Source organism: Setaria viridis, chromosome 7 (genome assembly GCF_005286985.2).
Source record: "Setaria viridis chromosome 7, Setaria_viridis_v4.0, whole genome shotgun sequence".
In the NCBI taxonomy this organism is placed as follows: domain Eukaryota; kingdom Viridiplantae; phylum Streptophyta; class Magnoliopsida; order Poales; family Poaceae; genus Setaria; species Setaria viridis.
Genome location: NC_048269.2, coordinates 13,138,195 through 13,165,713, shown reverse-complemented (window position 1 = coordinate 13,165,713; position 27,519 = coordinate 13,138,195). Strand labels below are relative to the sequence as shown.

Here is a 27,519-nt window from a genome sequence, read left to right as displayed (position 1 = left end):
TGAGGGAGCGACAATCACCTATACTCTTTCGGAAGGTGTGCTTAAAGAATCCGCGGTCAGCTTCGCCAAAATCTTATTCTTTTATTGTGGTTGCTTCAATGCCATCATTTGAGTTTTCTACAAGATTCATATACGTTGTTCTTATATGGTGCAAGCTCGTGCCATACTCGCAATATACTTTCTAGATCCGGAGCTGCTGCGCATATCGAGGGGTAACAAAAGGGACAACACTGAATTCTTGAACTTATACTGAAGAAACATGAGGTGCTTTTCAATATGCCTAATGCTATGCAAAATGGGCATGGCCCTCCGAATAAATGAGTGTCTAAAGATGAACACTGATGTAGTCTTTCACGAATGGAAATTAAAGCAATGGGGACTGGATCACATCAGAAACGCTCTTTACGCTGAAGCTAAGGCACCTTAATTTGCAAGCTCTGAACTAGTCAGCAGAAGTAGGCTTGGGCAGAATTGTGGTAGAGACTAACGCTACTACCCAGAAGATGGCTCTGCTTTCGCAACATTTTGATCGAGGTTCTCTTTCGGGAAATAAAAACTTGCCATGTTCACATATTGTATTGATGCACGAGCAGTGTACTGTCCGCGATTTAGTAATAAAGTCGCAGACAAACTTGCAAGTACAGGAGCAGAGGCCAATTTTTTACATCAGGCTATAGAACAGCGCAAAAATTGGCCTCTGGTTAATAGAAGGTATTTTCCTTGTAAAAAAAGGAGAAGTTGCTCGGAAAAATAGAATAATAATTGTGTAACTAAAACATTGTAGCCAGAACTTCAACCTGTCGTCTCAGCCAGTTACGTGCTTGCAGTTGTGGATCTCTCTTGCAGTGAACATGGATACCCCTAGTTTGTAGATATGCCAGCATGTCGCCAAGGGACCGGAATAAGCCACCTGTGGCGAGAGCGGGCGATGCGTCGACGTCAATAATGCGCTTACCTGGCTAGCCGGCGGCCACTTGGCACACACACAACGGCTGCAAGGCATCTCGCGTGCCGCGCTGTACGCGAGAGCGACGCCACTGTAGCAGAGCTTTGGAGCCATGTAACCATGCTATCGCAGATTCGCAGGTAATAACAAAAGCTAAGGCTAGGCGGGCGCCATCGTCCATCGCGTCTGGTTGGTCCCATGAGAGAGATAATATGTCACATACAGCATATATACTTATATAAACAAAATATATAATCGTGCACGTGATGATATGACACTGCGTCCATCTGGTCCAGCTCGATCTTATTGCTGCTCACAAGCAGATTAGTGGGGTCCTTGCGTGCATCGGATCCATCGAGACAAAGCTAAGTGGTTGGCTGGCTGTCGCATTTAGAGTAACTTCAAGAGTTCCTTTTTTTTTTGTTAAAAGCCCTTGGGCAAGCTTTATTGATCAAATATAGTTACATCGTTTGATAGGAGCTGAACAATAAAACCAGGGGATCATCGTCCCAAGTACAATTTACTCTAGAAATCATAGCATGTCTAGCTAGCTCATGCGCCACTTGATTTGCTTCCCTACTCAAGTGCTCAATGGAGATCTCTTGGAATCCACTCCAAACTATATTGCATTCATCGTAAACTGCAGCAGCTGAATTCGCAGTGAATCCCGCATTCTCCATAATCTCAACGACCTCCATACAATCAGTTTGAACAATCAGCTTATTACCCCCAATATGTTGAGCTAACATTAGTCCCTCCTTTAGAGCAAAAGCTTCAGCCATTGGTGCATCTACTAGATATGGGATAAAAGCATTTGAAGCTGCAATCATCCCTCCAGAGCTGTCTCTGATAATTGCACCCGTACTACCACATCCCCTGTCCTCGTCAAAAGAAGCATCAATATTCAGCATAATATACCCTTCACTAGGCTTCTTCCATCCTTCTCGTAGCTTGATACCTATCTTCATAGCTAGCTTATAATTCTTTGTTAATGAAACAACAGCTAGGCCTGATCTTGATGGAGGCTGAACTGCCTCACCATGCGTTAGCTGCCGTCTTTCCCACCACAGGTACCATCCTCCAGTCAGAATAAGCTCAGCGAGTCCCACTTCCAGGCTATGAATCTGCTCACCTCTGTTAATAATATTCTCAATCAAAATAGAACCTGATCGGTCAGATTGTATAGACGTTCTGATTTTCTCCCAGATGCCAATGGACCTCCAAACTGTTCTGGCTCGATCACACGTGAACATCAGATGTTTTATATCTTCTGCACCATTACGACACACCGGACACCCACCGTCAGGTATGACGTGCCTGTTTGCCAAGATCGCATTGCACGGCATGAAACCTCGGAGAGCTCTCCAGCCAAAAATTTTAACTTTCCCTGGCACTTGGAGTTTCCAAAGTTTTTTCCAGACCTGGCGATTACTAGTGCCGCTACCTTGCATAGCTGCACAACGAGCTCCAAATTTCTTCTTCCATTGACAATGATATGCTGATCTCACAGAGAACAGGCCATTTCTGTTATAATGCCAGGCAACACAGTCATCTCTTCCTGTCGTAATGGGGATCTGTAATATACGATTTGCATCATTCTCAAGTATAGCACGTACCAGATCCTCATCCCAAGATGCAGTCATTGGGTTGATAAGCTCATCTACTGAGGTTACTAGGTTATTCCCTCTTCGTGTCTGAGCTTTCATGTCATGGCTGCCCGGTATCCAATTATCTTTCCAGATGTTGATCTGTGTACCATCTCCAACCCTCCAGATGTAACCAAGCTTAAAACAGTCAAGGCCTGCTAAGATACTCTGCCAAGTATAAGAGCTACCACTTTTCCTCTTTGCATTTAGTAACTTTCCATCCGGATAGTAACGAGATCTTAGTACCCTAGCACATAATGAATCAGGCTCTCTCAGCAGTCTCCACACTTGTTTAGCCAACATTGCCAGGTTGAAAGATTGAATATCTCTGAACCCCATTCCACCCGAGCCTTTAGGCATGCACATTTTCCACCATTCTTGCCAATGCATCCTGTTTTTATCATTGTCATCCCCCCACCAGTATTGCGAAATGGCATTGCTTATTCCTTTGCAGATTTTATTAGGAATTTTAAACACCATCATCGCATACACTGGGATAGCTTGAGCAATAGATTTTATCAGGATCTCCTTACCACCCATACTAAGAAGCTTCTCCTTCCACCCATTTATTCTAGAGTTCACTCGATCAACCAAATGATGGAAGCAGTCAGAACGGTCTGCCCCCACCATCGCCGGTAAACCCAAATATTTATCATTGAGGGATTCAGTCATAATATTCAGAGCTTCACAGACCTCCTCTTTGACATCAACATTGGTATTGTTTGAGAAAAAAATACTTGATTTTGCTTCACTAACTTTCTGCCCTGAATTAGCACAATATCTGTTTAAAATATCAGTTAGACAATCTGCGTTCTTCTTGTCGGCATGCATTAGAATGAGCGAATCATCTGCAAAGAGCAGATGTGAAATAACCGGGGCTGCCCTGCACACCTTAACCCCCTCCAACTCCCCTCTTTCTTCAGCACCCTTCAACATACATGATAAACCTTCTGCCACTATCAGGAAAAGATATGGTGACAATGGATCACCTTGCCTCAGACCCCTTGTAGGTATAATATTATCAGTTTCCATCGCATTGAATCGGACCCTGTACTTGACCGATGTAACACAGGCCATAATCATCTTTACCCATCTTTGGTGAAATCCGAGTTTCAACATCATTTTCTCAAGAAAAACCCACTCTACTCTGTCATATGCTTTATGCATATCCAATTTTACAGCACATAATCCCCTATTCCCCTTCTTCCTTTTCATTGAATGTATGCACTCATATGCTAATAAAATATTGTCAGTAATCAACCTCCCCGGAACAAAAGCACTTTGATGGTCACTTATAATATCTGGTAAAATCAATTTTAGTCTACTTGATAAAATCTTTGATATTACCTTATAGACCACATTGCATAGGGAAATTGGTCTGAATTGACCAACTTTATCTGGGTTCTCCACCTTCGGGATCAACACAATTGTAGTGTCATTCCATCCATCTGGGATATTTGAGTTGTTCACTGCTTGCAACACTTCATCAGTCAGTTCCTCTCCCAACATATTCCAGAAACGCTTGAAAAAAATTGCATGTAAACCATCAGGTCCGGGGGCTTTAAGGTCACCAATACTGAAAAGAGCTTTCTTCACCTCCTCCCTAGAGAAAGGAGCGAGAAGAAGTTGATTCATATCAGCCGTTACCCTGCAATTCATATCCCCAAGAACTCCCTGATCAACATCATGCACTTCAGATGTAAAGAGATCAGTAAAAAAAATCTTTAACCATCATCTTCATCTCTCCGGCATCCTCATGTCTTACCCCAAGCTCATCAACTAATCCCTTAACAAAATTTTTCCTCCTCCGAGTCGATGCATAGTGGTGGAAAAAATTTGTATTACGATCTCCATGCTTAAGCCAATTCGCCCTGGCTCTTTGTACCCAAAAGATTTCTTCCTGTTCTAATAAAAGTTCAAGCCGCAAGAGAATCTCCTTTTGTGCTGCTATTGATTCATCTGTTAGCGGACCGCGTCTCACTTTTTCAAGCTCCCTTTTTAGTTTTTTCATACGGTAAACAGGTTTCTTCAGAACCTCCTGATCCCAAACATGTAAATCATCGTGTACTGCATTCACCTTCGCCATCAAGCTTGGGCCATTACCCTGCACCGCAGCCCGTACCCATGCTGCGTGTACTATTTCCTCCACTGTTTCCTCTTTTAACCACCTTGCTTCAAATCTCCTTGGTCTTTCTTCCTGGAGGAACTGGACAGAGGCGCCATCTGTGTCAACAATAAGAGGACGATGGTCAGATTTTACCATCTCTCCGTTTTTTAGTTGAGCATCTAGAAACGAAATATTCCATTGTGCATTTGCCACTCCTCGATCCAACCTCTCTCTGATTCTCCCCCGTTGCCAAGTAAAAATATCACCCACAAAACCAATATCCGCTAGCTCGCATTCCATAAGAGAATCCTGGAATGCTTGCAACTGAGCTTGTGATCTAGTTCTACCTCCTTCCTTTTCATGGTGGAAAAGGATCTCATTGAAATCTCCTATAGCCAGCCAAGGAATAGACGTGTTATCATGCAAAGACTGTAAAGTCTCCCATGTCACATGTTTATGATCCCATCTCGGCTCTCCATAAAAACCCGTTAATCTCCACACCACATTACCTCTAATCTCCACGTCAATGAAATACTGAGAAACACCTTTACACTGAATCACAGTCTCCTTCCTCCACAACATGAGCAAGCCACCACTTCGGCCATCACTTTCATTAATTAAAAAGTGATCACAACCCAATTTTCGCTTCAACTTTTCTGCCTTCACTCTACCCAAATGTGTTTCAGACAGGAAAAACACATCTGGTCTCTCCCGCTCCTGGATTTCCAGAAGCGCACGAACTGCCCGGGCGCTAGCAAGGCCCTGGCAGTTCCAGGCCAAGATTTTCATTGTGCCCGGTCACTCTCCTCGAAGGAGAGCGCCGATCTTGCATTTGGGTTATCCTGGTTCACCTCCCCACCATCTTCACTCCTCCTTGGCCTTTTCTTTTCTTGTTCTGCTATCGGACTAATGGCACCGTCCTTCGTAGTTGGGTACTCCAACAACTGTGCTTGCACCGGAGCCCCCCCTGTCCTTATGTGCACTTGATTATCTTCTGCATCTACTTCTGTTTCTTCCGGTAAGTCCATGTCATCCGGTCCAGACTCCATCCCCCTCCCGCGGCCAAAACCTCTGCCTCTACCTCTCCCTCTCCCACCACTGCGTCCTCCACGGTCATCCCTCAACATTGTTACTGTCATAAACGGAACTCTCAACCAATCCCCCCAATCACACGTTTCTTTTGGATGGACACCATCTTCACATTCTGTAACCTCATGGCCTAAGCAACCACAAAAGAAACAGAAGTTTGGTAATTTTTCATACTGTACCAGGCACATCATCCGTTCCTTGAGAGTTATCGGCACCACTCGAACTAAAGGTTTCTTCAGATCGATCCAAACCCTCGTGCGCAAATACGGAGTGGCATTGATTTTTCCGTCATTCACCAAAAGCGTGATGATTTCCCCCACTTTTTTTGCGACCTTCTCAGCTAGCTCTTTTTTCTTCATCAACATCTCCGGGACACCATGAATTCGTGCCCAGATTGGGATCTTGTCTAGATTATATGAATTCACATTTGAATAGCCATCATATTCTTCCATAACTATGGCTGCACCTCTAAACAGCCAAGGCCTCCCCTCCATGACTCTCGTCCAATCGCCGAGGCAGTGGAACTGGACTACGAACAGATTCGGTTCCCGTGCCTTGAAGGTCACCTCCTTCGCTGCCGCCCACGCGTTCCTCAACGCGCTGAATAAAGCTGCATGGCTGAAAGGCTTCGTTGTGTGAACCCTAAACAGGGCAATCCATCGAACTTCTTTCACCAGATCCTCGAGTTCTCCAGAGAAATCAAGATCTTCTTCTTCCTCCCCTTGTAATTTCATCTCTCCCAGGTGCTTCTCCAACGATGCCACTCCTCCCCCATCATCTGTAGCCTTCCCCTTCCCCTTCTCGCTTGACATTGGTTCCTCCATACCAGACTCCGTCTCCCGCTCCCTCGACACGCAGGAGAAAGCCAGGAGAACGACGTCGGGATCTGTAGGTTGGATCACGTCGATCTCGGCGTGAGATGTTTTTGACTCCGGCGTCGCCGCCAGAGGACAGGAAACCCTAAGTTTAGGGGACTCTACCACTTCAAGAGTTCCTTTTTATTAACCTCAATACTTCAATTAGGAAGAAAAAGAAAAAAAACAAGCTCCAACAACTCCCCCAACATCCCGCAAATATTCAGCGTCGCAAATACTCTCGTCGTCCCGCATATATCCGCCACCCCCAGTCTTCCCCCATCGCCCTAGGCGACTATTTCGCGAGCCGCAGGAGCTTCCACGTTGTGATCGACGACATCAAGGCCAACACGCGGGACCTGGCGGCTACGTCTCGAAGATCCACTGCATGGCCAACGACTGAGGCTGGCCCATCCACCGCATGGACGTGTCCGCCACCATCCGCGCCTGCCTCCACGGCGTGGGCCCCGTCACGAAGTCGATCTCCTGGGAGGGTGATATGCGCGGCCCGGGGCTTGCGGTCATCCGAAGCTTCCTGTGCGACGGCGACAGCAGCACCATCAATGGTGACGAGGTGGGGGACGGGCCGTCGCCGCTACGGGCGCCGCGGATGCTGCGATGCTACGAACGCTGCCTTCCCAACGGCAAACAGCCACATCCAAGAGCAAATTAATCCATCTCTAATAAAATTGAGAGCACGTGAGAGAAGAGGAGAGCATGGGCAATCGATTTTACTAATTTTTAGTGCGAATTGTTGAGTGGTGGTGAGGGAATTGGCCAGCGCTGCTGGTTGCCTGAGTTGCCTCCCGGCGGCGGCCCTATGTTTCTGGTGAAAGGATAAGACCTGAGATAGTCAACAAATAGCAACCGCTGGATGGACTTTGGACGTCGGATATGAGGCCCACACGCGCTGGCATGGTCAGTTTTGAAGTATTGGGAAGTTTATTATTGGGGACTACTGTGGCATGACATGATTTTGGGGGAAAAGTTTAGTAGAGTCCCCAATAGATAGTTTTGGGGAAGGATTTTTGGGAGACTCTTGGAGTTACTCACCGATTTGGGTTTCATTGTGGTGGAAATAATGCTTAGCTTTTTTTTCTTCAAGAAATTTACTATCTCCGCTCCAAATTACTATTCATTTTAACTTCTCCAGATACATAGTTTTTGCTGTGTATCTGGACACAATATATATCTAGGTGCATATGGAAGACTATGTACGTAGAAAAACCAAAACAAATAGTAATTTGGGACGGAGGGAGTATTAGCTTGAATGTGTTTTTTTCTTGTTTGGATTCATTAACTATTTCAGTTCTAGAAATCTTTTAAATCACTTAAACTACGTCCCTGTTGGCAGAGCTATAGTTTTATAAACCTTTTGGATCACTTGCAGCTAGATACCAGTAGTTCTAAAAAATTCTGGAACAATATTTTATCACAGTTTAGATTAAATATAGATATTTAATTCACTTAATGTTAGTCTTTAAAGTACAAGTCCAACCTGCATCTTGAAGCTGGAGCTGAGCCAAATAGGTCCGATAGCTAAAAACATCCTAGAACTGGAACTTTGTATGCAGGGTGCATCGGAAGCATTTAGATTAATCATTTTATCTATATTTTGAACTAAAATATCGATGTCTAAACCACTTTATTTTAGTCTTCAAATTACAGATCCGACATGGATCTTGAAGCTGGAGTTGTGCCAAAAATAGTGCCTTACTCCCTCGAGCAAAATTTAAGTCTTCTTTTTTGAAAGATAAGCTTCAAGTTATTAGATCGCAAACAAATCTTAGTTTATCCGGATTTAGTTTTGGCAAAACTTCGGGTTAAAGAATATATGTGTATGTCGTTGGGTGGCTCGTCAGCCCCCAACCATGCTTGGTTGCATGAGTTGTACTACTAGCGAGCGTAATGCAAAAAAGGCTAGCCAGGCTAGTTTTAATGCATAACTTTGGGTCAAAAAGTTTACAGTTCAATACCCTACGGTGAAGGGTAGAGTGGGCTAACTTGGGATCACCTTGTACGTAGAGTCTCCTTGTATTGTGGCCTCTTAAAGGGGTATCAATTTTACGGTAGGGATTTAGTAAAAAATCATATTGTATACAAAGAGCACAACTCGTGAAAACATCTGTTTAAGAAGCAAATGACTGAGCTAAATTTTAGCGAAATCCTAAAAATGTGGTAGCTCATTTGCTGGTAGAAAGGAGTTAATGTGGTAATGCCCACCAGCGGATTGCGAAAAAGACTTGAATGCTCCCCCTCACCCTACCTAATCTCTTATCCGGTCCTACCCCGTACATAAAGACTTAGGAAAAAGAGTTTTTTTTCCTCACATTTTCAGCTAAAGTATGCGCTTTACTACGGCAGAATGAGAAATTACATCTGTACGAAAATTTTCGTGGTTTTTTTCTGAGCATTCGGTTTCAGGTATTCTTGCGGGATGGTCACTGCGGCTATAAAAAAAGGTGCCCTCGATATAGAATGCCAACAAAGAATTGAAGTTTCTTGACTCCTCCATACGGCCGTTAGGGAAAAGATTTTTTTCAAAAGCTACCTGTCGGAGAAAAGCTGCCTTTTATTACAACCTAGTCCTGAAGCAAGATCCTGAGTGTTCCGTCTGAAAAGATGGTTCCTGGAAATTTCTAATCATTTCTTCGTGGAATGCACCTGATTCTTCTGCACACAAGGTAGCTTGTTTCTGGATTTTTTACTGGTACAAAACTCACCTTTAGTCCCAATTGGTAGAGGACAAATCTTCTAAAAATCCATCCAGGATAAAGTAATCGAGACGAAAGGGAGATCTTTAGTCCCGGATCGCTCAATGAGGACTAATTAAAGCGGTCGCCACGCTAGGCACAGCCCCCAGGACTAAATGGTTTTGCGAAAAAAAAATCCCTAGGAGGCCTCTCCCCTCCCCCCACACGCGTCGCAATTCATGCGATTTTTCACGTGAAACATGCGCGTGCGCGGGGATTCGAACCCACGATCTCAAGCCTCGCGCGTAGCTTCCTTACCATCCCACATACACGGTACATCTAACTATATAGGGGATGCAATCCTTTTGTATTAACTCGTGGGGAGTTCGAGGGTTTTAGTCTTTTTCAGCCACTCATGGGGATCCTTTAATCTCGATTGGTATTTGATCCCGGACTAAAGCCTCTTTAGCCACGGGTCCGATTTTATCCGGGTTGGACGAAAGGTCAGTTCTCTATGTAAACGTATACACAAAAGGATTTCAATTCTTAAAGTTTGACCAAGACTATCTATACATTTTATATCGAGTCAAAACTCAGAATCCAAATTCATCATTCAAAGCTTTTGTGTCACCCCATGTTTCCTCTGTACCCAACAAAGATCAACAAATCTGAGAAGAAATTGAAGTGAAGAGAAATATCGATAGGTAAGCAAAACAAACATCCGCTCCGGAGATAGATGACAACGTCAATAAAGTGACAATTACATCGGAACAGGGACTGAGGAGCATATACATTCAGACCTTGAACGGGTGCCCCTATGTGTCTCGTTTGGGCCAAGAAGGTGAAGCTACTCCTTGATGAATTATACTTGGCACAGAGAAGTTGTACATGGCAGAACCTCTGCAACACAAACCTGATCATTTACAATCATGGCCGTCTGCCGTCTCTGTTTACCAGCAGTGTATGTCACAACGGAACACGTACATGGAGCTGCTTGACCAACGGCACGGTGCAAATAGTCACCTGCATTGTTCTTTCGAAATTGATGTTGGAACCAATGCATTTGATACAAATATATTCTCATTATTTTTATTTTTTACATTTTTTTAGAACTGCTCCGGTGATCCTCTTTTAGAAAATGTGCGGATCTTAAAGCAGATAAACATTAAAATAATTACTTAATATTTAAAGGGCAACTTGATCTTTTTTTTTATCAGCGACCCCATTTCTCTTTCTACCGAGGGCTGAATCCCTCTCCATGGATCTTGTCTTCATTGATATGCACTACTCGATATTAATATTTCTCTCCATGGATCTTTCATGGATCTTGTCTTTCTACAAGATGTCACAGATCTTGGGGTTGTTCTCTATGCTTGGTGACAAATCAATTCGACCAAACACAGATCCTTTCGTCCTTCCTGATATGCACTACTCGATAGAAGATTTAAGTTCTTCTAGAACCATATATAGAATGCGTCTGTTCCTAATCTAGAGTAGAGAATTAGGCACACATTCCTGATGATGCGTCTGTTGCTAAAGGTTACGTAATTACTCCTTCCATTCCAAATTACAAGTCATTCCAATTTTCTTGGAGAGTCAAAGCATCTCAACTTTGACCAAATTTATACAATAAAATACTAATATTCATGATACCAAATAAGTACCATTAGCTTCTTCATTACATATATTTTCATAGTATATTTATTCGGTGCCATAAATATTTGTGATACTCTCTATAATTTTGGTCAAACATAAAATGGTTTGATTCTTCAAGAAAGTTGGAATGACTTATAATTTGGAATGGAAGGAGTACCTAAGATGTTTGTTGGCTTTAAAATCTGTGCGCTTTTTTAAAAGAGGACCACCGGAGCAAATACCCTTTTTCAACGACAAACACCCATCGGAATTGTGGTATTAAGTCAAGGTATCAACTAATTAAACTTCAAGTACCAATTCATGTCGTGCTTCGGCTCTAGATCGTGCCGGTTTTGAAAGGTAGCAATTTTAATTGAAAAGGACCGCCATGTCGTCGTAATTTATATATTGCTACAAATTAAGATCTTGTTCGGATACTTATGGATTGAAGTGGAATGGAAGGGATTGGAGAGAAAATTACTTCATTTTAGACCTAATCCTCTTCGTTCCCTTCCAATCCTCTTCTATCGAAACTAAGCATGTACTTGTATCATGGAGACGTGCCATTGTCCAGATGACATATATTCCTCTACTCCTATGTTGCAGGAGACGTGCCAATGTGTGTGAGAGAGGGACGTTGCATGGGCTTCTATTGAGTGGAAACATAAAAGAGAGGCCGGTTTTTCACGAGCCAGCATGAGGGACTGCTCCTCCACTTCGCGGTTCCTGTTCCCGGCAGCCGCGTCGATTCCCCGCTGTAACCGTTGGCGTCGTGGTCATCGGAACCTGCCGCCTCGCGACAGCGACGGCCGTACGACCATCCGTGGCCGCACGCCGGCCCCCAAAAGATCTTCTTCTTCCCCCTCCCGCGTCGCCGTCGCCGTCGCCCGCCGGGCCCGCGTCCCCCCACCCCGGCAACCAGCAGCAGCGGCGGGCCGTAGGATGCGTCGCGTGCGGCCACGATCGGGCCCCCGGCGTGGTGCCGTGCCGGCCGCGGGGGCGAGGGCGGCGACCGGTGGCCCTCGCGAGGCCACGGAAACCAACCCAACCGGTGGAGGGCCGGGGGCGGGACGACCGTGAGTCGCTCACGGGCCGGATTGCATTATCCGCTCGCTTCCGCCGTGCCTGCCCTGCTCCACCGGCCATTCTTTTTTTGTCCTCCGGCCGGGCGAGCTGCTCCTCCTCTTGCTCGCTCTGTCTTGTCTCGGTCGCCTACGTGCTTGCTGCCCTCCGCTCTCCGGCGCCTCAGCCAGCCAGCCGGATCCTCATTGGCCTGCCGACTGCAAGTTCAGGTAGAAAAAAGCTTTCTCACTCTCTCTCTCTACCTGCATCTGCATCAGGTGGTTTCGTATCATTTCGTATCCAAAAGGAAATTGCCACCTGTTCTGATCTCATCTACCACCTGCTGGATTGCCTACTACTCCTACTAGATTGTCCGTGCACTTTCCTTTTATGTGCTTGACCTACTGTCCTTCCTTTGCTGCTACACACCCTACTCCTGGCAATAAAGTGCTCCATAGCTACAAATAGAAGTGGTTCCATTGGCCTGCTCTGGATGGTGGATAATGCAACAGTGAGAGGTAGCGAGACGTTGCTTGCTCTGCTACTGTGCCTGTCGGGTTAGGCAGCTAGTAAATCCAGTTCAAAAGTTCCCCAGCTGTTCCTCGCTCCTCAGACAAAAACGTCCCGCTAGATTTTTGCTGTTTCTGTCTTCCTCGCCACAAATTTGCCCGGGATCGATTTCATTCAACCCCATTTTTGTTTTTACTTGAAGTTCCTTTTTTTTCCCTCCTTCCTTGTTCTTGCCAGCAGAACCAGTGATTCAGCAGATGGTTGTTCGCGGCCGTTGATCGCGACAGCCTCGTCGTCGTAGTGAGTGGTCGGAGGAGCGGCGCCGGCAGCATCCATGGCGGGGTCGTCGAGGCAGGCGTCGGAGAAGGTGGACAAGTGGATGGCGTTCCCGTCGGGCAGCGCCGCCGACGCCGGCGCCGGCGCCGCCACCAGCAGCTTCACCTTCCCGCTGCCGCTTTCCGTGTCGGGTGGAGGCTTGGAGATCGTGGAGGAGGCGTCGTCCTCCCCGGTCCCCGGCAACAGCAACCGGCTGCCGTCGTTCCAGCGCGCCGGGCGCGACAGCGGCGTGGGCAGCACCAAGTCGTCCCTCGACGGCGCGCGCGCGTCGGGGGACTCGTCGTCGGTGCCGCGGGTGTCGCAGGATCTCAAGGACGCGCTCTCCAGCCTGCAGCAGACCTTCGTCGTCTCCGACGCGACGCGCCCGGACATCCCCATCATCTACGCCAGCGCCGGGTTCTACACCATGACCGGCTACTCCGCCAAGGAGGTCATCGGCCGCAACTGCCGCTTCCTGCAGGGCCCCGACACCGACATGGCCGAGGTCGCCAAGATCCGCGACGCCGTCAAGGCCGGCCGGAGCTTCTGCGGGCGGCTCCTCAACTACCGCAAGGACGGCACGCCCTTCTGGAACCTGCTCACCGTCACCCCCATCCGCGACAACAACGGCAAGGTCATCAAGTTCATCGGGTACGTGTGCTCTTCTCGTGCTCTGTCGGGCTCTGCTTCGATTTGAGATTGATTGATTTTCGATTGGTTGGTTGATCCGTGGCAGGATGCAAGTGGAGGTGAGCAAGTACACGGAGGGGCTCAGTGACAAGCGAATGCGCCCCAACGAGCTGCCAGTCTCGCTAATCCACTACGACGGTGAGTCTTCGCCGGCCGGCGGCTTCATGCCAATACCAATGCCGCTGCAATAATGATCATGCATGTCTCTGTTCTTGGAATGAACCCGCAGACCGGCAGAAGGAGACGGCGATGTCGTCGATAACGGAGGTGGTGCAGAAGGTGAAGGACCCGCGCGCGCGCTCCCAGGAGGAGGAGCCCATGGAGCCCCCGCCGGCCCCGGCGTCGCCGCTGGTCGGCCCCGGCGCCAGCCTCAAGTCCCCGCTCTGGGATCTCAAGAAGGAGGACTCCAAGCTCAGCAGGAAGATGAGCGGCCGCATCTCCCTCATGGGGTCAGTAAATCACAAGCCTCCGCTGCAGCGGCTGTTTCTCACTCGGGGCCCGTGCGACATGACAGGCATGGATGGCTTCTTGGCAGGTTCAAGATGGGGAAGAGGAGCTCGGTGGGAAGCAAGGAGGCGCTGGCAGCGGTGGAGGCGCCGGCGCCGGCGCCGCCGCCGCCGCCGCCGCCAGAGGAGGAGAAGGAGCGCAAGCACAGCTGGGAGCAAGAGGGGAGGGAGAGGGACATCAGGCAGGGGATCGACCTGGCCACCACGCTGGAGCGTATCGAGAAGAACTTCGTCATCACCGACCCCAGGCTCCCGGACAACCCCATCGTAAGCAATTTTTTCCCGCCATTTTTCTAACCTGGTGAGCCTCTCGTGATTGCTCACCGTCGAGTGCTTGGATTGTGCAGATCTTCGCGTCGGACAGCTTCCTGGAGCTGACGGAGTACACGCGAGAGGAGATCCTCGGAAGGAACTGCAGGTGAGCGGACCCCACCTGTCAGCGACATAACAATTGTGCTACACTGCTACTAGTACTATTCAAACCTGCCATCTTTTGATTGGAGCTTAGCCTTCCTAGTTCCTGCCTTCTCCCTCTGATGTTACTACCGCAGATACAAGCAGTTTAGGAAATCGGTTTTGCGAGGTGAAACTTTGATTAGCTTTTTCTATAAAATATATTATTTTAAATAGAGAAAAAATAGTACATTATAAAATAATTTTTCGTGATGAATCCATTAGCATCAAGCTTTTGTTGCAAAATCATTTGTGTTTTCAATAATTTATTGTCATACCTGAAAATAGTTTGACTCAGTATAAACCAAAAATTTACTTTTATATATTTGCAATTAAGGGGACTACATGAAACTAATCCAGTCCATTCGTTCTCAAATAGATGCCATTGTAAAATACATAAGTTATTTAAAAAATAACTTTGTGTGTTAATATGTACCAAAAGTGTTATCGCTTGTTGAATTGAATGATGAAACACACTGCTCATTTTTTTTGAAAAAAAACGAATTTATTTATGAAATTTGCAGACACCAATAATGAATTAATCCAACTAATAAGAGCTTGTTCGGTTAACCCTTCTCAAGGATATTTGTAAGGGATTGGCTCTATTCCTTTTCAATTCCCGCTAAAACCGAACAAGTCCTAAATCCTGAAGGAGAATAAATCCTCAATTGAAAATTTCAACTTTTATCATCGTAGTAGTTGAAAAGCATTCAGCTCGGCTGTTGAGTTTTAGCTATTATTACCTAAGACATTTCAGCATTCGGTTGAAACATTTTTTAAACCCGTCCACCCGATATTGAAATACAAAGGCAAACTCTAAAACTAAATAGATACTAGGGAATTCAACAAGTGCCCTCTAACTTGACAGAAATGTCAAGCAACAAAATTTTCATGGGGGAAATCGATCCACTTCATCAAAACTTTGGCTTCCTCTTTCTTCGTCCATTTCACATTGCCAATGTGGGGGTGTTGAACCGATCAATGGCTAGGACTAGGACAGTTGAGCACGACGAAATTAAAGGTTATGGTAATGCCAACATACATTCTTAATGAAAGCAATAAAGTTTGTGAGAAAATCAGGTATGGAGAAGGCCAAGTCCAGTAGCTGTGGCTGAGAATGAAGCACTTGTCTCCCTCAGCAAAGTAGGAACTTGGCAAATCCTCCGGATGGTGAGAAAAGGTCCAAGGATGCCTTATCTTGCCATAAATCCAAATCAAATGGTTAATTGCATCATAACACAAAAGTCCTTGATGCCCCTATGATTTGACAAGCGGTTTGATCCTCGTGCCTAATACAACATCCAAAAGCCTGCAAGGAAAAGGTATATGTTATCCTCTCGAGAACTTGGTAGAGAAAATGAGGTTATTTTTTGGATCGACTTAACTTAATTCTTATACCTATTCTTTTATTATTCTATTTTGGATCCAAAGAAGAAGAATAAAATCCATAGAAGCTCCTAACTAAAAATGTGATTTCTAAAGATTTTGTTGTAATTCTTCGAATTCTCTAACGAATCCAATATAATACAAAATTTTTGAAATTCGTAAATTAAGTAATAAAAAATAGAGAAATAATTAATGAATACAATCCTTATCCATCTTTTCTTTCTTTTTGCTTCATATACTAAAAAAGAATTCAAAAAGGAAAATTTTCGTCATGCCACTCGCATAGGAATAACTAGAATTAAAAAAAAGAATGACAAAGCATCTGGGAATAAATGATTGATTGATATAGGCTTGACAGGAGCAGAAATGTGGATAAGGGGATACTCAATTGGGTGAAAGACCAAGTGAATTCAAAGAATTGTGTGTGAATTGGAGATGGTATCCTTTTGTAACTTTTCAACTACAACTGTTAATTTCATCCAGAGGATCAAGTCATAGGCAAGGCTATCACTTACCAACTCTAGTCCCAGGTCTTTGCTTTCCTAATAATCAGCATTCTTAAGACTAACAAGAATTTTGAAAGTTTCTCTGAAAGAAAATCGTTAGCACAAGAGAAACTACATGCTCTTGTCAGGCTTTCTCCAATGGTTGAGTTAGTGCACTAGCTTAAAAGTTGTCCACCTCATATAAGAGGCGGTAAAAAGATTGTCTCCCTAATGATTTGTCTAATGGCACGTTGCTCAAACTATCTTGTCCCGCAACACTTCTCTCACCAACAAAGTGTGCAGTCCACTTCCTCTCTATGAGCTAGCTCTTGAAGAGGAGATAATGCACTCTTTTTTCTCACCTTCTCTCTCTTTCACGTAAGCAAAGTCATGAGGTGATTTCCTGTAAGCTAACTGAGGTGGCCTTGCTGGAGGAGGCTTTATGAATTACTTTCTTCTCCAAAGCAACTTGTCAGAAAATAACCCTCATGACATTTTTGGCTTCTAATTAGTGAGTGGCTTTTGCCTCGCCAATAATCGCTATATTATCACAAAAAAGATGTGACCTTTTGGCTTCTAATTATTGAACAATGGTTGGTCGACTCGGGCCAAGATTTAGGCCCAAGCTCATCTATCCGGCTGAAGTCCAGAACCCAACGGCCCATCAGCCCTTTCTCGCCGGGTTTCTCTGGTGAGGGCGCCGCCTCAGTGCCTCAATGCCGGCGGCGGTCGCCCGCGACGGCGCGGCGACGTCCGTCCGACCCCCGGCTATGGGCCATGTATGTGCATCACTGCTTCCACCACCTCCGACCCCGGATTCGATGGGCACGACTCACGAGCCCCCGCCGTTCTCTTTGTCGCGGCGGCCGCCACGGCCGTGGCGCAAGGGTAAAGGCTGCCCCCTGGTGCCGGGGAGCGAGTTCTCTCCGCCGTTCTTGCCGCGCGTTCCGTCAGATGTTCCCGTGCTATGGTGCGTGTTCTACGAATACGCGCGCCTCTGCATTTGTGCTCCGCGTACGTGTTCTACGACTACGCGCGCCTCTGCATTTGTGCTCCGCTGCCTTCCCAGTGATTTTATTTTTGTAGAAACACATTCCTAGGTTCTACTGCTTTGGTTTTGAGTGGATTAGTGAAGTGATTTCATCCTGATGTCTGCAGATTTCTTCAAGGGCCGGAGACCGACATGTCCACAGTCGACAAGATCCGGGAGGCCATCCGAGAGCAGAAGGAGATAACGGTCCAGCTAATCAACTACACCAAGAGCGGTACAATTTGCATTTCCTGACAAAAAAAAAAGTTCTGCAGAGCATGAGCAATTGGCATTTTTACTGCTGCGGAGTTTAGTCAATGTATGTATGGTTGATGTGGGCGCTATGCACTATGCTGATATTTTTCCACTGTTTTCATTGTCATGGACCAGGGAAGAAGTTCTGGAACTTGTTCCACCTGCAGCCAATGCGGGACCAGAAGGTACTGACCCCATCCATTGCTCTTCTGAACATGCTTTGTGCTTGTTCAATGTACGTGTCAGTATGGTGATCATACTCATCCGTACTACTGTGTATGTAGGGGGAGCTTCAATACTTCATCGGTGTTCAGCTTGATGGAAGCGACCATGTCGAACCCCTTAGGAATCGTCTCTCTGAAAACACTGAGCTACAAAGCACTAAATTGGTAGGTCAGCTTTTTTTGTATTTTTCTTTTTGATGATGTAAACTAGATCTGCAGGATGCCAACATTAAAATGAAAAATAAAGTGTCAGCCAGTTGGTTTCTATTCTGCTGGTTATTGTCCATGACATCCTTCTCCTCTGGATGAATTAACCTTCAAAATTCCTTGATGTGAGTGTGATACACTAGCACTTAGTACAAATAAACCAGGAAATTGAGAAATTAGCAAGCAACTTAAATGTAGCTGATTGATAATCATGATTGCGGAAGTATGTAAATGTACCATTGCTTCCAAATTTGAAGTACACTGATTATTAATATGATCAAATTCAAATAGGTCAAAGCTACAGCGGAGAATGTGGATGAAGCAGTTAGAGAGCTTCCTGATCCCAACGTGGTAAGGTACATCTATTTTTTTGTTTACTATTTTCCAAAAGCATATGCCAGTGACTGACTATTCACAAGCTTGCTCGATATAATCCTATAAATATACGGTAGCTTGCTATTTTGGATGTCCAGTTAATGCTCTATATTAAAATGCAAGTTCTGCTAACAAAGAGACAGTTATAAGTATGAGATGGGGCAGCTTGAGAAGAGAAGGTAAAGGTCAACACACAATTGAACTATACAGATGGTCTCAGCACATTATAAAATAGAAACCATAACCACAATGTTTAATTTAAATTAATGTGAATATTTTAGATGTCTGCTTTGTTTAGACAGTTCTTTGTTGTATTTGCAGAGACCAGAGGACCTGTGGGCAACTTACTCTAAACCTGTTTCTCCAAAACCTCACAAACGATACAACTCTTCTTGGATAGCGATACAAAAGGTATGCTATGGACAGTTCTTTGTTAAGGTTATGATGCAAGTAGCACTCAACCAAACTGCTTTAGGATTACTTTCCATTATGCTTAAGGTATTGGACAGAAGAAAGTCCAACGCTGGATGACAATCTGCACACATCTTTGCAATGGTTCAGTTCAACCTTTTTCAAATTGTAATATCTTCCATAATTAAGTTGGACAATCTGCACACATCTTTGCAATGGTTCAGTTCAATCTTTTTCAAATTGTAATTTCTTCCATAACTAAGCTTGTGTAGTATGAATACCATCTCATTACAGATATGCACAATGGTGCCTGCTCTTGCATAGAATCTTTGCCATATCATGAACTTGCAATATCCTTTTGTGATGTTTAACATATTAAGAGTATGTAGAAAATATTCAATGCGCAAAATGCTTGATTTTTTTTGTAACTTGGTATTCATCAGATTGGTTTATGCATGCCAAAAATATAAAATAGAGTTTACAATTTCAGTTCCATAGTAGCATAATAACTTCTGGTGGTACTTCAGATTACAAAATCTGGGGAGAAGATTGGCTTAAAGCACTTCAAGCCTGTAAAACCTTTGGGTTGTGGTGACACTGGCAGGTACAGAGATCTCCTTAATAATCTTTTTCACCCTATAGGTCTCCATTTTACTAGCTATTTATGATTAGTTCTAATTTCTGAATTTCTGCTGGCAAGAAAAATCTCCAGTTAATTATGTCAATACAAAGCAAAGTGGATAGAAATCAATCCATATTTCATACCCTTAGATCATAATTAAATGATATTTGATGAACTCTGACAGTTGCCTTGCCACCTAAACAAACTGATAATCCCAACCACACCCCTCGGTAATGTCTTTGTTCCACTGGTTTCTTTCACTTTTTTTAAAAAATAATGATGTTCCACTGTTATGAAGAGGTTCTCTTGTTATATATATGAAACCATTAAGGTAACATTATACAATTCAAAATATTTATTTAGTAATGATGACAGTTGGTCAGTCTTGTGATTTTGCTTATGTCATGTTTGAGTCATGTATGTTCTAGCTAGAATCTATGATTTTCATCATCTGAATACAATGCCTAGGCCTCATGTTCCTTGGTCTTGTTTATGAACTTTTCTTTGTTTTAAGAATGGTTACAATACCAATCTTTGGTTTTTGTTAGGAATAGCACTTGTATTCATAATAGGGGCACTAGGCCCATATATATACAGGTACAGGAAGGGAGAAATATACACAAAACCCCCTAATACAAAAGAGAAAATACCAACAGTACATGTACATCTAACACCTCCCCTCAAACTCATGGTGGGTCAAGAACACTGAGTTTGGAGAGATAAAATCTGTGCTGAACTCGAGTCTGTGCCTTTGTAAAGAAATCAGCCAACTGCAACTCTGAAGGCACATACTGAAGAGCAATAACCCCATCCTGAACCTGTGATCGTGTATAAGAATCATCCACACCAATATGCTTAGTAAGCTCATGCTCCACCGGATCACGGGCAATACTGATAGCACCTGTACTGTCGGACAAAAGAGGAGTCGGCACAGAAACTGAAACACCAAAATCCTCAAGCAACCACCGTAACCAAGTCACCTTTGCCGTCACAAGCGTCATAGCACGCAACTCAGCCTCAGCACTCGAACGAGAAACTGCTACCTGCTTCTTAGTCTTCCAAGCAATAAGGGAACCTCCAAGAAAAACACAATAGGCAGAAAAAGATCGACGATCAAAGGGATCACTAGCCCAGGTAGCATCACTATATGCCTGGAGATCTAAGGAGTTAGAACGTGGAAAGAATAGACGACGTGAAAGTGTTCCACGAAGGTAACATAAGACACGAAGAAGATGACTATAATGAAGATGAGTGGGAGCTGAAACAAATTGACTCAAGATATGCACAACGTAGGAGATATCAGGATGAGTAACACCAAGATAAACATGACTCCCAACAATATGACGATAACGAGTGGGATCCTCAAGAGGCTCACCATCAGTGGCTCGAAGATGAACATTAAGTTTCATGGGAGTCTCAACAGTCCGATGATATTTAAGAGAAGCACGATCAAGAAGATCCTGAATATACTTTTACTTTTCTTGAGACAGATAGAAGCCCTCAGATGTAGAAGAAACCTCAATCCCAAGAAAGAAACGAAGAGGATCAAGATCAGACATAAGAAACTGCTCATTGAGACGGGCCTTGACAAAGGCGATATACTAAGGCTCATCTCCAGTAATGATCATATCATCGACATAAAGAAGGAGAAGAGTTCGACCACGTGGTGAGGTATGGACAAAAAGCACAGGATCATGAGCACTAGCAGAAAAGCCAGCAGCAGTGACCACAGAGGCAAGCATAAGGAGCCTATTTTAGGCCATAAAGCGAGCGACGAAGACGACAAACCATACCCTCAGGAACAAAGGAACAAAATAACTAGGCGGCGGCTACGTATAGACCTCCTCACGCAGCTCATCATTAAGAAAGGCATTCTTGACATCAAGCTGAGAGATGAACCACTCACGAACAGAGGCCACAACAAGAAGAGTGCGAACAGTGGTCATGTGAGCAATGGGAGCAAAAGTCTCATCATAGTCTCGACCATACTCCTGCTGAAAACCACGAGCAACAAAATGAGCCTTATAGCGCTCAAGAGAACCATCAGAGCGGGTCTTCACCTTATAAACCCACTTACATGTAATAGGGCGCACATGTGCAGGACAAGGAACAAGATCCCACGTGTGAGTGCGCTCAAGAGCAGCAATCTCCTCAGCCATAGCGTGCTCCTCAGCCATAGCGTGCTGCCATTCCAGACGAGGAAGAGCATCACGATAAGATGCCGGCTCCGAAAGAACAGTAGCAGCATAAGCAGTAGGAGAATAATAATCAGGACGTCTACGAAGACTATGACTACGACGAAGAAGCTGCTCAGGAGAGGAATCCTTTGGAAGAGAGGCTTCAATAGGAGAAGATGGCGTATCAGACGAAAATGGCACATCAGAAGAAGATGGCACATCAGAAGAAGTCCGAACACGACGAGTATATACACGTGTCACTGGTGGCTTCACAGAAAAATCAGCAGCCACATTAGGACACTCCAAAGAAGTAGGCTCCGAAGAGAGCACATCAGCACGATGGACAGGCAAGGAGACTACAGGGTGAGCCACCTCCACTGTGATATAGGTGTGATAGCAATAGAAGTATCAGGTAATATCAAAAAGGATAGTGGATCAACTAAAGATGCAGGGGAAATATCAGAAGAAGGACGAGGATAGAAAGGACGAGATTCATCAAATACAACTGTTAGGAATAGCACTTGTATTCATAATAGGGGCACTAGGTCTATATATATACTGGTATAGGAAGGAAGTATACACAAAACCCCCTAATACAAAAGGGGAAATACCAACAGTACATATACATCTAACAATTTTATTTATCTCCAGTGTACACCTGGTGGAGTTGCTAGGCAGTGGTGAATTATTTGCAATGAAGGCAATGGACAAATCAGTGATGTTGAACCGCAACAAGGTAATTTCTTAAACTAAATTTTGACATTATGTTCTGTCTTCTGTGTCCTTTTACACACTGACTACTGCAAGTAGTAATTGAACGAATCGTTTTATGTCTATATGGTTGGGTGGATGTGCATACCTCCTGCTGCGGGAAGGGAGGGGTAGTGTTTCAAGCTAGTAAACTGAAAGAATGAAGGGGGAATTTTGACGGTAAAACTTTACTACTGTGATGGTAGCACAAATCTTCCAAGAGTGTAAAACATTAATTTATTTAGGAAGTTTGTGTAGTATTTATCAAGATATTTGTGGATACCGGAGGCAAGAGGGCAATTCTAAACATCCATATCAAGTCTGTTCATTCTATATGGATTATTAAGCTGCATTTAATTTCTGCAATCTGCAGGTTCATCGAGTTTGTATCGAAAGAGAAATATACTCACTGTTGGATCATCCGTTTCTCCCAACATTATATACTTCATTCCAGGTCAGTTCTATGAGTTATGTGGCTGTGTCTTATCTTAGCCATTTTAATAAAGTTTCTAAATAAAGAAAAAGGTACACAACTTAGCTGCATATGGTTTCTGTAAGGAGGTCATCTACCTCCATGTTTGCTATTTTAGTGCTTTTATTTTCCCAGATAACTTTTGAACTCAAATGTATATGCATTACTAATCCTTGTCTATTTTTCAGACACCAACACATGTTTGTCTCATAACAGACTTTTGTCCTGGAGGAGAATTATTTGCACTGCTTGATAGGCAACCCATGAAACTCTTCCGAGAAGAATCTGCAAGGTAGCTGTTGGAAAGTGCACATTTTGATTACTCGATGCATTATTTTGTTGAGTAAAACACGGCCATTCTGATGTAAAATTTTAATGTGTGCCTTCCATACTTGTGTCAGATACAAATATTAGCTTATCTTTAGGAAAATAATTAATATAGCCTACTCTTCATCTCAAATATTTTCATGATCTTATATGTACCTGATAATAATGGTAATATTTCATCTTGAGTATGGTAGAGATGAAAAGGAAAAGTTTATGTTGAAATGGAGAGAGTGAATTAATAAAGGGTATTTCTAATGGTTCTTAATTTCTCCTTTTAGCATGGATTCGTAAGCTTTGATTCTTTGCAACATATGAATCGTGTTCTTAATTGATATGAGCTAATTGTTTGATTTATATTTTGTGCAGGTTTTATGCTGCGGAGGTTGTAATTGGTCTCGAGTATCTCCATTCCCTTGGTACTGCTGTTGTTTTATAGTTTTAGTTTAACATTTTTGACAATCTCTTCCCCAAGTGCATTATGCAAATGTTACTGGGACTAGGAACTTATTGTATTTCACTGTTCTTAGTGACTGTTCTAAAAGTGGCTGCTTGGGTCTTATAAATAGCCAGCCAGGCAGGATGTGTAACTGAAATCCTTTAAAATAAGATGTAATCAATTGAGTGCTGGTTGCTATCCTTTAAAGCAGGATAACTTGTGAATAATCTTTAGATTAGAATGGATGTGTTTGAAATGATTTCAAGGGTTCATAATTATGTATGGTGTTTCTGTTGCAGGAATTATATATCGTGATCTAAAACCAGAAAATATTTTACTCCAAGAGGATGGACACATTGTTCTGACTGATTTTGACCTCTCATTTTTGACTTCTTCAAAACCCCATGTAAGTCAAGAAAGCAAAGCTTTAATGGCCATTTCGATATTTACATTTTGTTCATTACTCCAATTCATTATCAGTCTACTGTGTTATTTCACCATGTGTAGAATGTCCAGCATTGCAAATGTTAAATCAATGCCTTCATACCTGAGTGATGAGCTTTTCGTTTCCGTTGGCATAGTATTTGAAGGGTAGAACAGATAAACTGTACATTGGTGCCAATGGCATGCTAATTTAGAGTGCTTGTTGGTACCTCAATCATGTATTGTTGTTTTTCATGAGAGCTTGTTATGCATTTAAAATACAAATCTGTAACCTTGGTAATGGTATACTCTTGCAGGTAATAAAGCATTCAACATCAAGACGAAGAAGATCTAAAGAATTTCTGCCCCCAAGTTTTGTTTCAGATCCTGCCACTCCATCGAATTCTTTTGTTGGAACTGAAGAGTACATAGCTCCTGTATGATATAATGCTCCCATATGTAGCTTTATTAGTTTCTTGTGTATCTTTTCTGTTTCATCAGAGTAATGATTTTAAAATAATTTTATGTGATTGTCACTTTATCCTGAGTTATCACCTTCCTGAAGTAGATGATTTAGGTTTCCAAGATAAATAGTTATGCCTCTTACATACACATTCTTGTATTAATCATGATATTTGTTGTGATATGGATTAAAGTATGATGGGAGTGCTCATCATGATTGTAGAATAAGAGAAGAGTAACGTGAGAGTTATATGCTGTGGGGAACTCCTAAGTTAGAGTTTCATGTCAAAAAAAAAGTTGCAGTGAGAGTTAAAGTGCAGTTTGGTAACCTTCATACCATTTTTAAATATTTGTAACAAGTAAATTAGGTTTAGAAAGCAATCAGCATGGATGGTCTAAGGGTGGCGCATTGCTCTATGAATAGGTTTTGTGAAATTTAACTTTAAAATATGGGGTTTCAAATGCCACAAGCTGAATAACTTGGACTTTTTATACATTGATCATGAAACGTATGGTTCTGTTGAACTTGTTTAAAACTTTTATACATTTAGCTGAACCACTTTAGTTGTTTTTTTACCACGTTAACATAATTATCTTGTAACTGTTCTGTTATTTTAGGAGGTCATCACAGGTGCACCACATTCAAGTGCCATTGATTGGTGGGCTCTTGGTAAGCAATGATGCATTAAGAAATGCTGTTCTTAAAATATACTAGCTGATGAATCCATTCTGTAAACTCATTCATGGATTAAAAGGCGAATTTGTTTGTTGCCTCTGAGTAGGAATAAGAGTAATCACTGAAAGGTGTAGGGAAGTGACACATTGTACGATTAACCCAGTATCTGATAGTAATCATGATAACACAAATGGTTTGAAATGAGACTTGAAACATGGGATTTCCACCAGGAGAATTAGCTGTCCTACCAGTTCGGATAACTTGACTGCTTAGTGCTTCACTGCTATGTTCTGTGTTTATAAACAAGGATTTCATTATGCATAAGGGAAGTATTGCAACATACTTTGGCCACAGATAACTTGGTTCTTGCCCAAAGATGTTCACTTTAGTTGCCAATACAGAATACCCTCTAAGGTGGTTATCATCACCAACCCAACACTTCAGTCATTTAGTCTCAGTTCAGCTGGATGGAAATGATCATTGATTGAAAACAAAACTAATTTGATCTTACATTCTTCTTTTCCAATTGCATGCAAAAATGGGCAGTAATGAACGGAGTATTGGAATATTTTTTGAAAAAAAAGTATTGGAATATTTGTGAGTTAAAATTAGTACAGATGAAACAGCCTAGGGTCTGCAGCTGGTGTGGTTTACCATAGCATAGTGCGCATAATATGTGCATCGAATAATTTATATCTAAGGTATAAATATATATCCTGTAATCTGTATAGATCGGCACTAGAAATATGCAAATAAAGAGTTGTAGTATTAAGGTATTCCCAATTTCAAGAGCTTGTTCCATGTGTTATACTGTTAGTTTAGCAGGTTGGTATTGTCTGTGAGGTTCTAAAATACTTTCCCATGGTATAGGAATTCTCTTGTACGAGATGTTGTATGGGCGTACACCTTTTCGAGGAAAGAACAGGAAAAAGACATTTCATAACATCCTCCACAAGGACCTTACATTTCCTAGTAGCATTCCGGTAAGAAATAGAACCTTTTGTTTTTTGTTTTACCTACACATTTGCCTGTGTGCTTTTTACATTTAAAAGGTGCAGAACTAATTTTAAAACTATCCAGGGAGATAGTTTTGTGAAAAAAGTATTTCGTAACATAAATATTAGGCTGTTTGATACATAAATTCTACAAAATATGTATTGTGTTGATTTATTAACAATTTGTTCACTATCCAGGTTAGTCTTGCGGCAAAGCAATTAATCCATGGATTACTTCAAAGAGATCCCTCTTCTCGACTTGGCTCAAGTGCTGGTGCAAACGATATCAAGCAACATCCCTTTTTTGAAGAAATATACTGGTCGCTTATTCGCTGCATGGTGATCTGAAAAATTTGAGCTTCTGAAGAGTATCTCAGATAATGATCGTTTGTTACATCACTAATAAACAACATAACTTGGATTTGCAGGAGCCCCCAGCGCTTGATGTTCCGCTGAAACTAACTCGGAAGGAACCTGAACTTAAAGTGAAGCCCGAGGGAGATTCTCTTACTCCCAGTATTGAGACATTTTAAGGTCAGCCTCATGTTTTCATAAAAAGAACGCTTTGGTTCTTCACAATTCAGTCAATTACTTTGAACTAGGCTCACCATTTTACTTTCGCTGGGCAGGTTGTATGACCCGCTCCTGGAAGGAACGTTATTGAGCATGTATAGTAATAAGAGGCTTCATGAGCTGGTAGAAGGAATTATATATCATCTTCTGGGTTGCATTAGAGATCTTGTACATGAGTGATTCTTTTGGTTAGATTAAGTGCATAATGTACCACATAAATAGGATTACCTCCTTGTAGAAGTCCCCACCCTTCCTACAGATGGTTTCAATAAAATGTAGCATGTAGTATTGATGGTATACATTAGTACCATCATTTGAGATGGAGTTTTCATCTACTAGCCGAGGTGCCTGTGCATTGCTACGAATCTAAGTCAGTTTCTGAATACCTTAAAAGAAATAGAAACAAGTTTCCTTGTAATATGAATTCCAGTGGAATGAGATCTCTAATAATAAAATTCCATCCAATCTAGATAGAGATAGCATAATTATTAAGAAAATATTCCCTTGCACCACTTCATTTTGAAATACGGCTTGACGGAGTCTGCGACATAATAAACATAAAGAAATCTAGGGTTAATCGGATATATGTCATTACAATTTTCACGTCTCGGAGATATATCATTATTATTCGTCTATTTGTAACTGTGCCATTACAATTCGCTTTTTATTTGAGATATGCCATTATCTACCCCTTACCCCTTCAATATGTTTCTTTAGACCAAATTGT

The 27,519-nt window shown here is 43.0% G+C and overlaps 2 protein-coding genes across 2 annotated transcripts; one reads left to right on the top strand and one right to left on the bottom strand.

The window, feature by feature from the left end:
• Positions 1-2,450: 2,450 nt before the first annotated feature.
• On the bottom strand, positions 2,451-6,612 carry LOC140223437 (uncharacterized). The gene is made up of 6 exons (XM_072295280.1): positions 6,121-6,612; positions 5,209-5,461; positions 4,966-5,088; positions 4,574-4,815; positions 2,563-4,266; positions 2,451-2,504 (listed from the first exon to the last, which is right to left on the bottom strand). The coding sequence occupies exons 1-6, from the start codon at positions 6,610-6,612 to the stop codon at positions 2,451-2,453; spliced, it is 2,868 nt and encodes a 955-aa protein (XP_072151381.1).
• Positions 6,613-12,059: 5,447 nt separating this feature from the next.
• On the top strand, positions 12,060-27,210 carry LOC117863156 (phototropin-2). Its single transcript, XM_034746753.2, has 23 exons — positions 12,060-12,262; positions 12,780-13,508; positions 13,594-13,685; positions 13,777-13,996; positions 14,083-14,320; positions 14,401-14,471; positions 17,536-17,642; positions 17,798-17,847; positions 17,947-18,051; positions 18,385-18,444; positions 18,790-18,879; positions 19,407-19,483; positions 22,330-22,414; positions 22,802-22,882; positions 23,089-23,192; positions 23,594-23,643; positions 23,963-24,069; positions 24,404-24,523; positions 25,167-25,218; positions 26,095-26,207; positions 26,418-26,558; positions 26,648-26,753; positions 26,849-27,210. The coding sequence occupies exons 2-22, from the start codon at positions 12,877-12,879 to the stop codon at positions 26,750-26,752; spliced, it is 2,700 nt and encodes an 899-aa protein (XP_034602644.1). The 5' UTR covers positions 12,060-12,262; positions 12,780-12,876; the 3' UTR covers position 26,753; positions 26,849-27,210.
• The last annotated feature ends 309 nt before the right edge of the window (positions 27,211-27,519 follow it).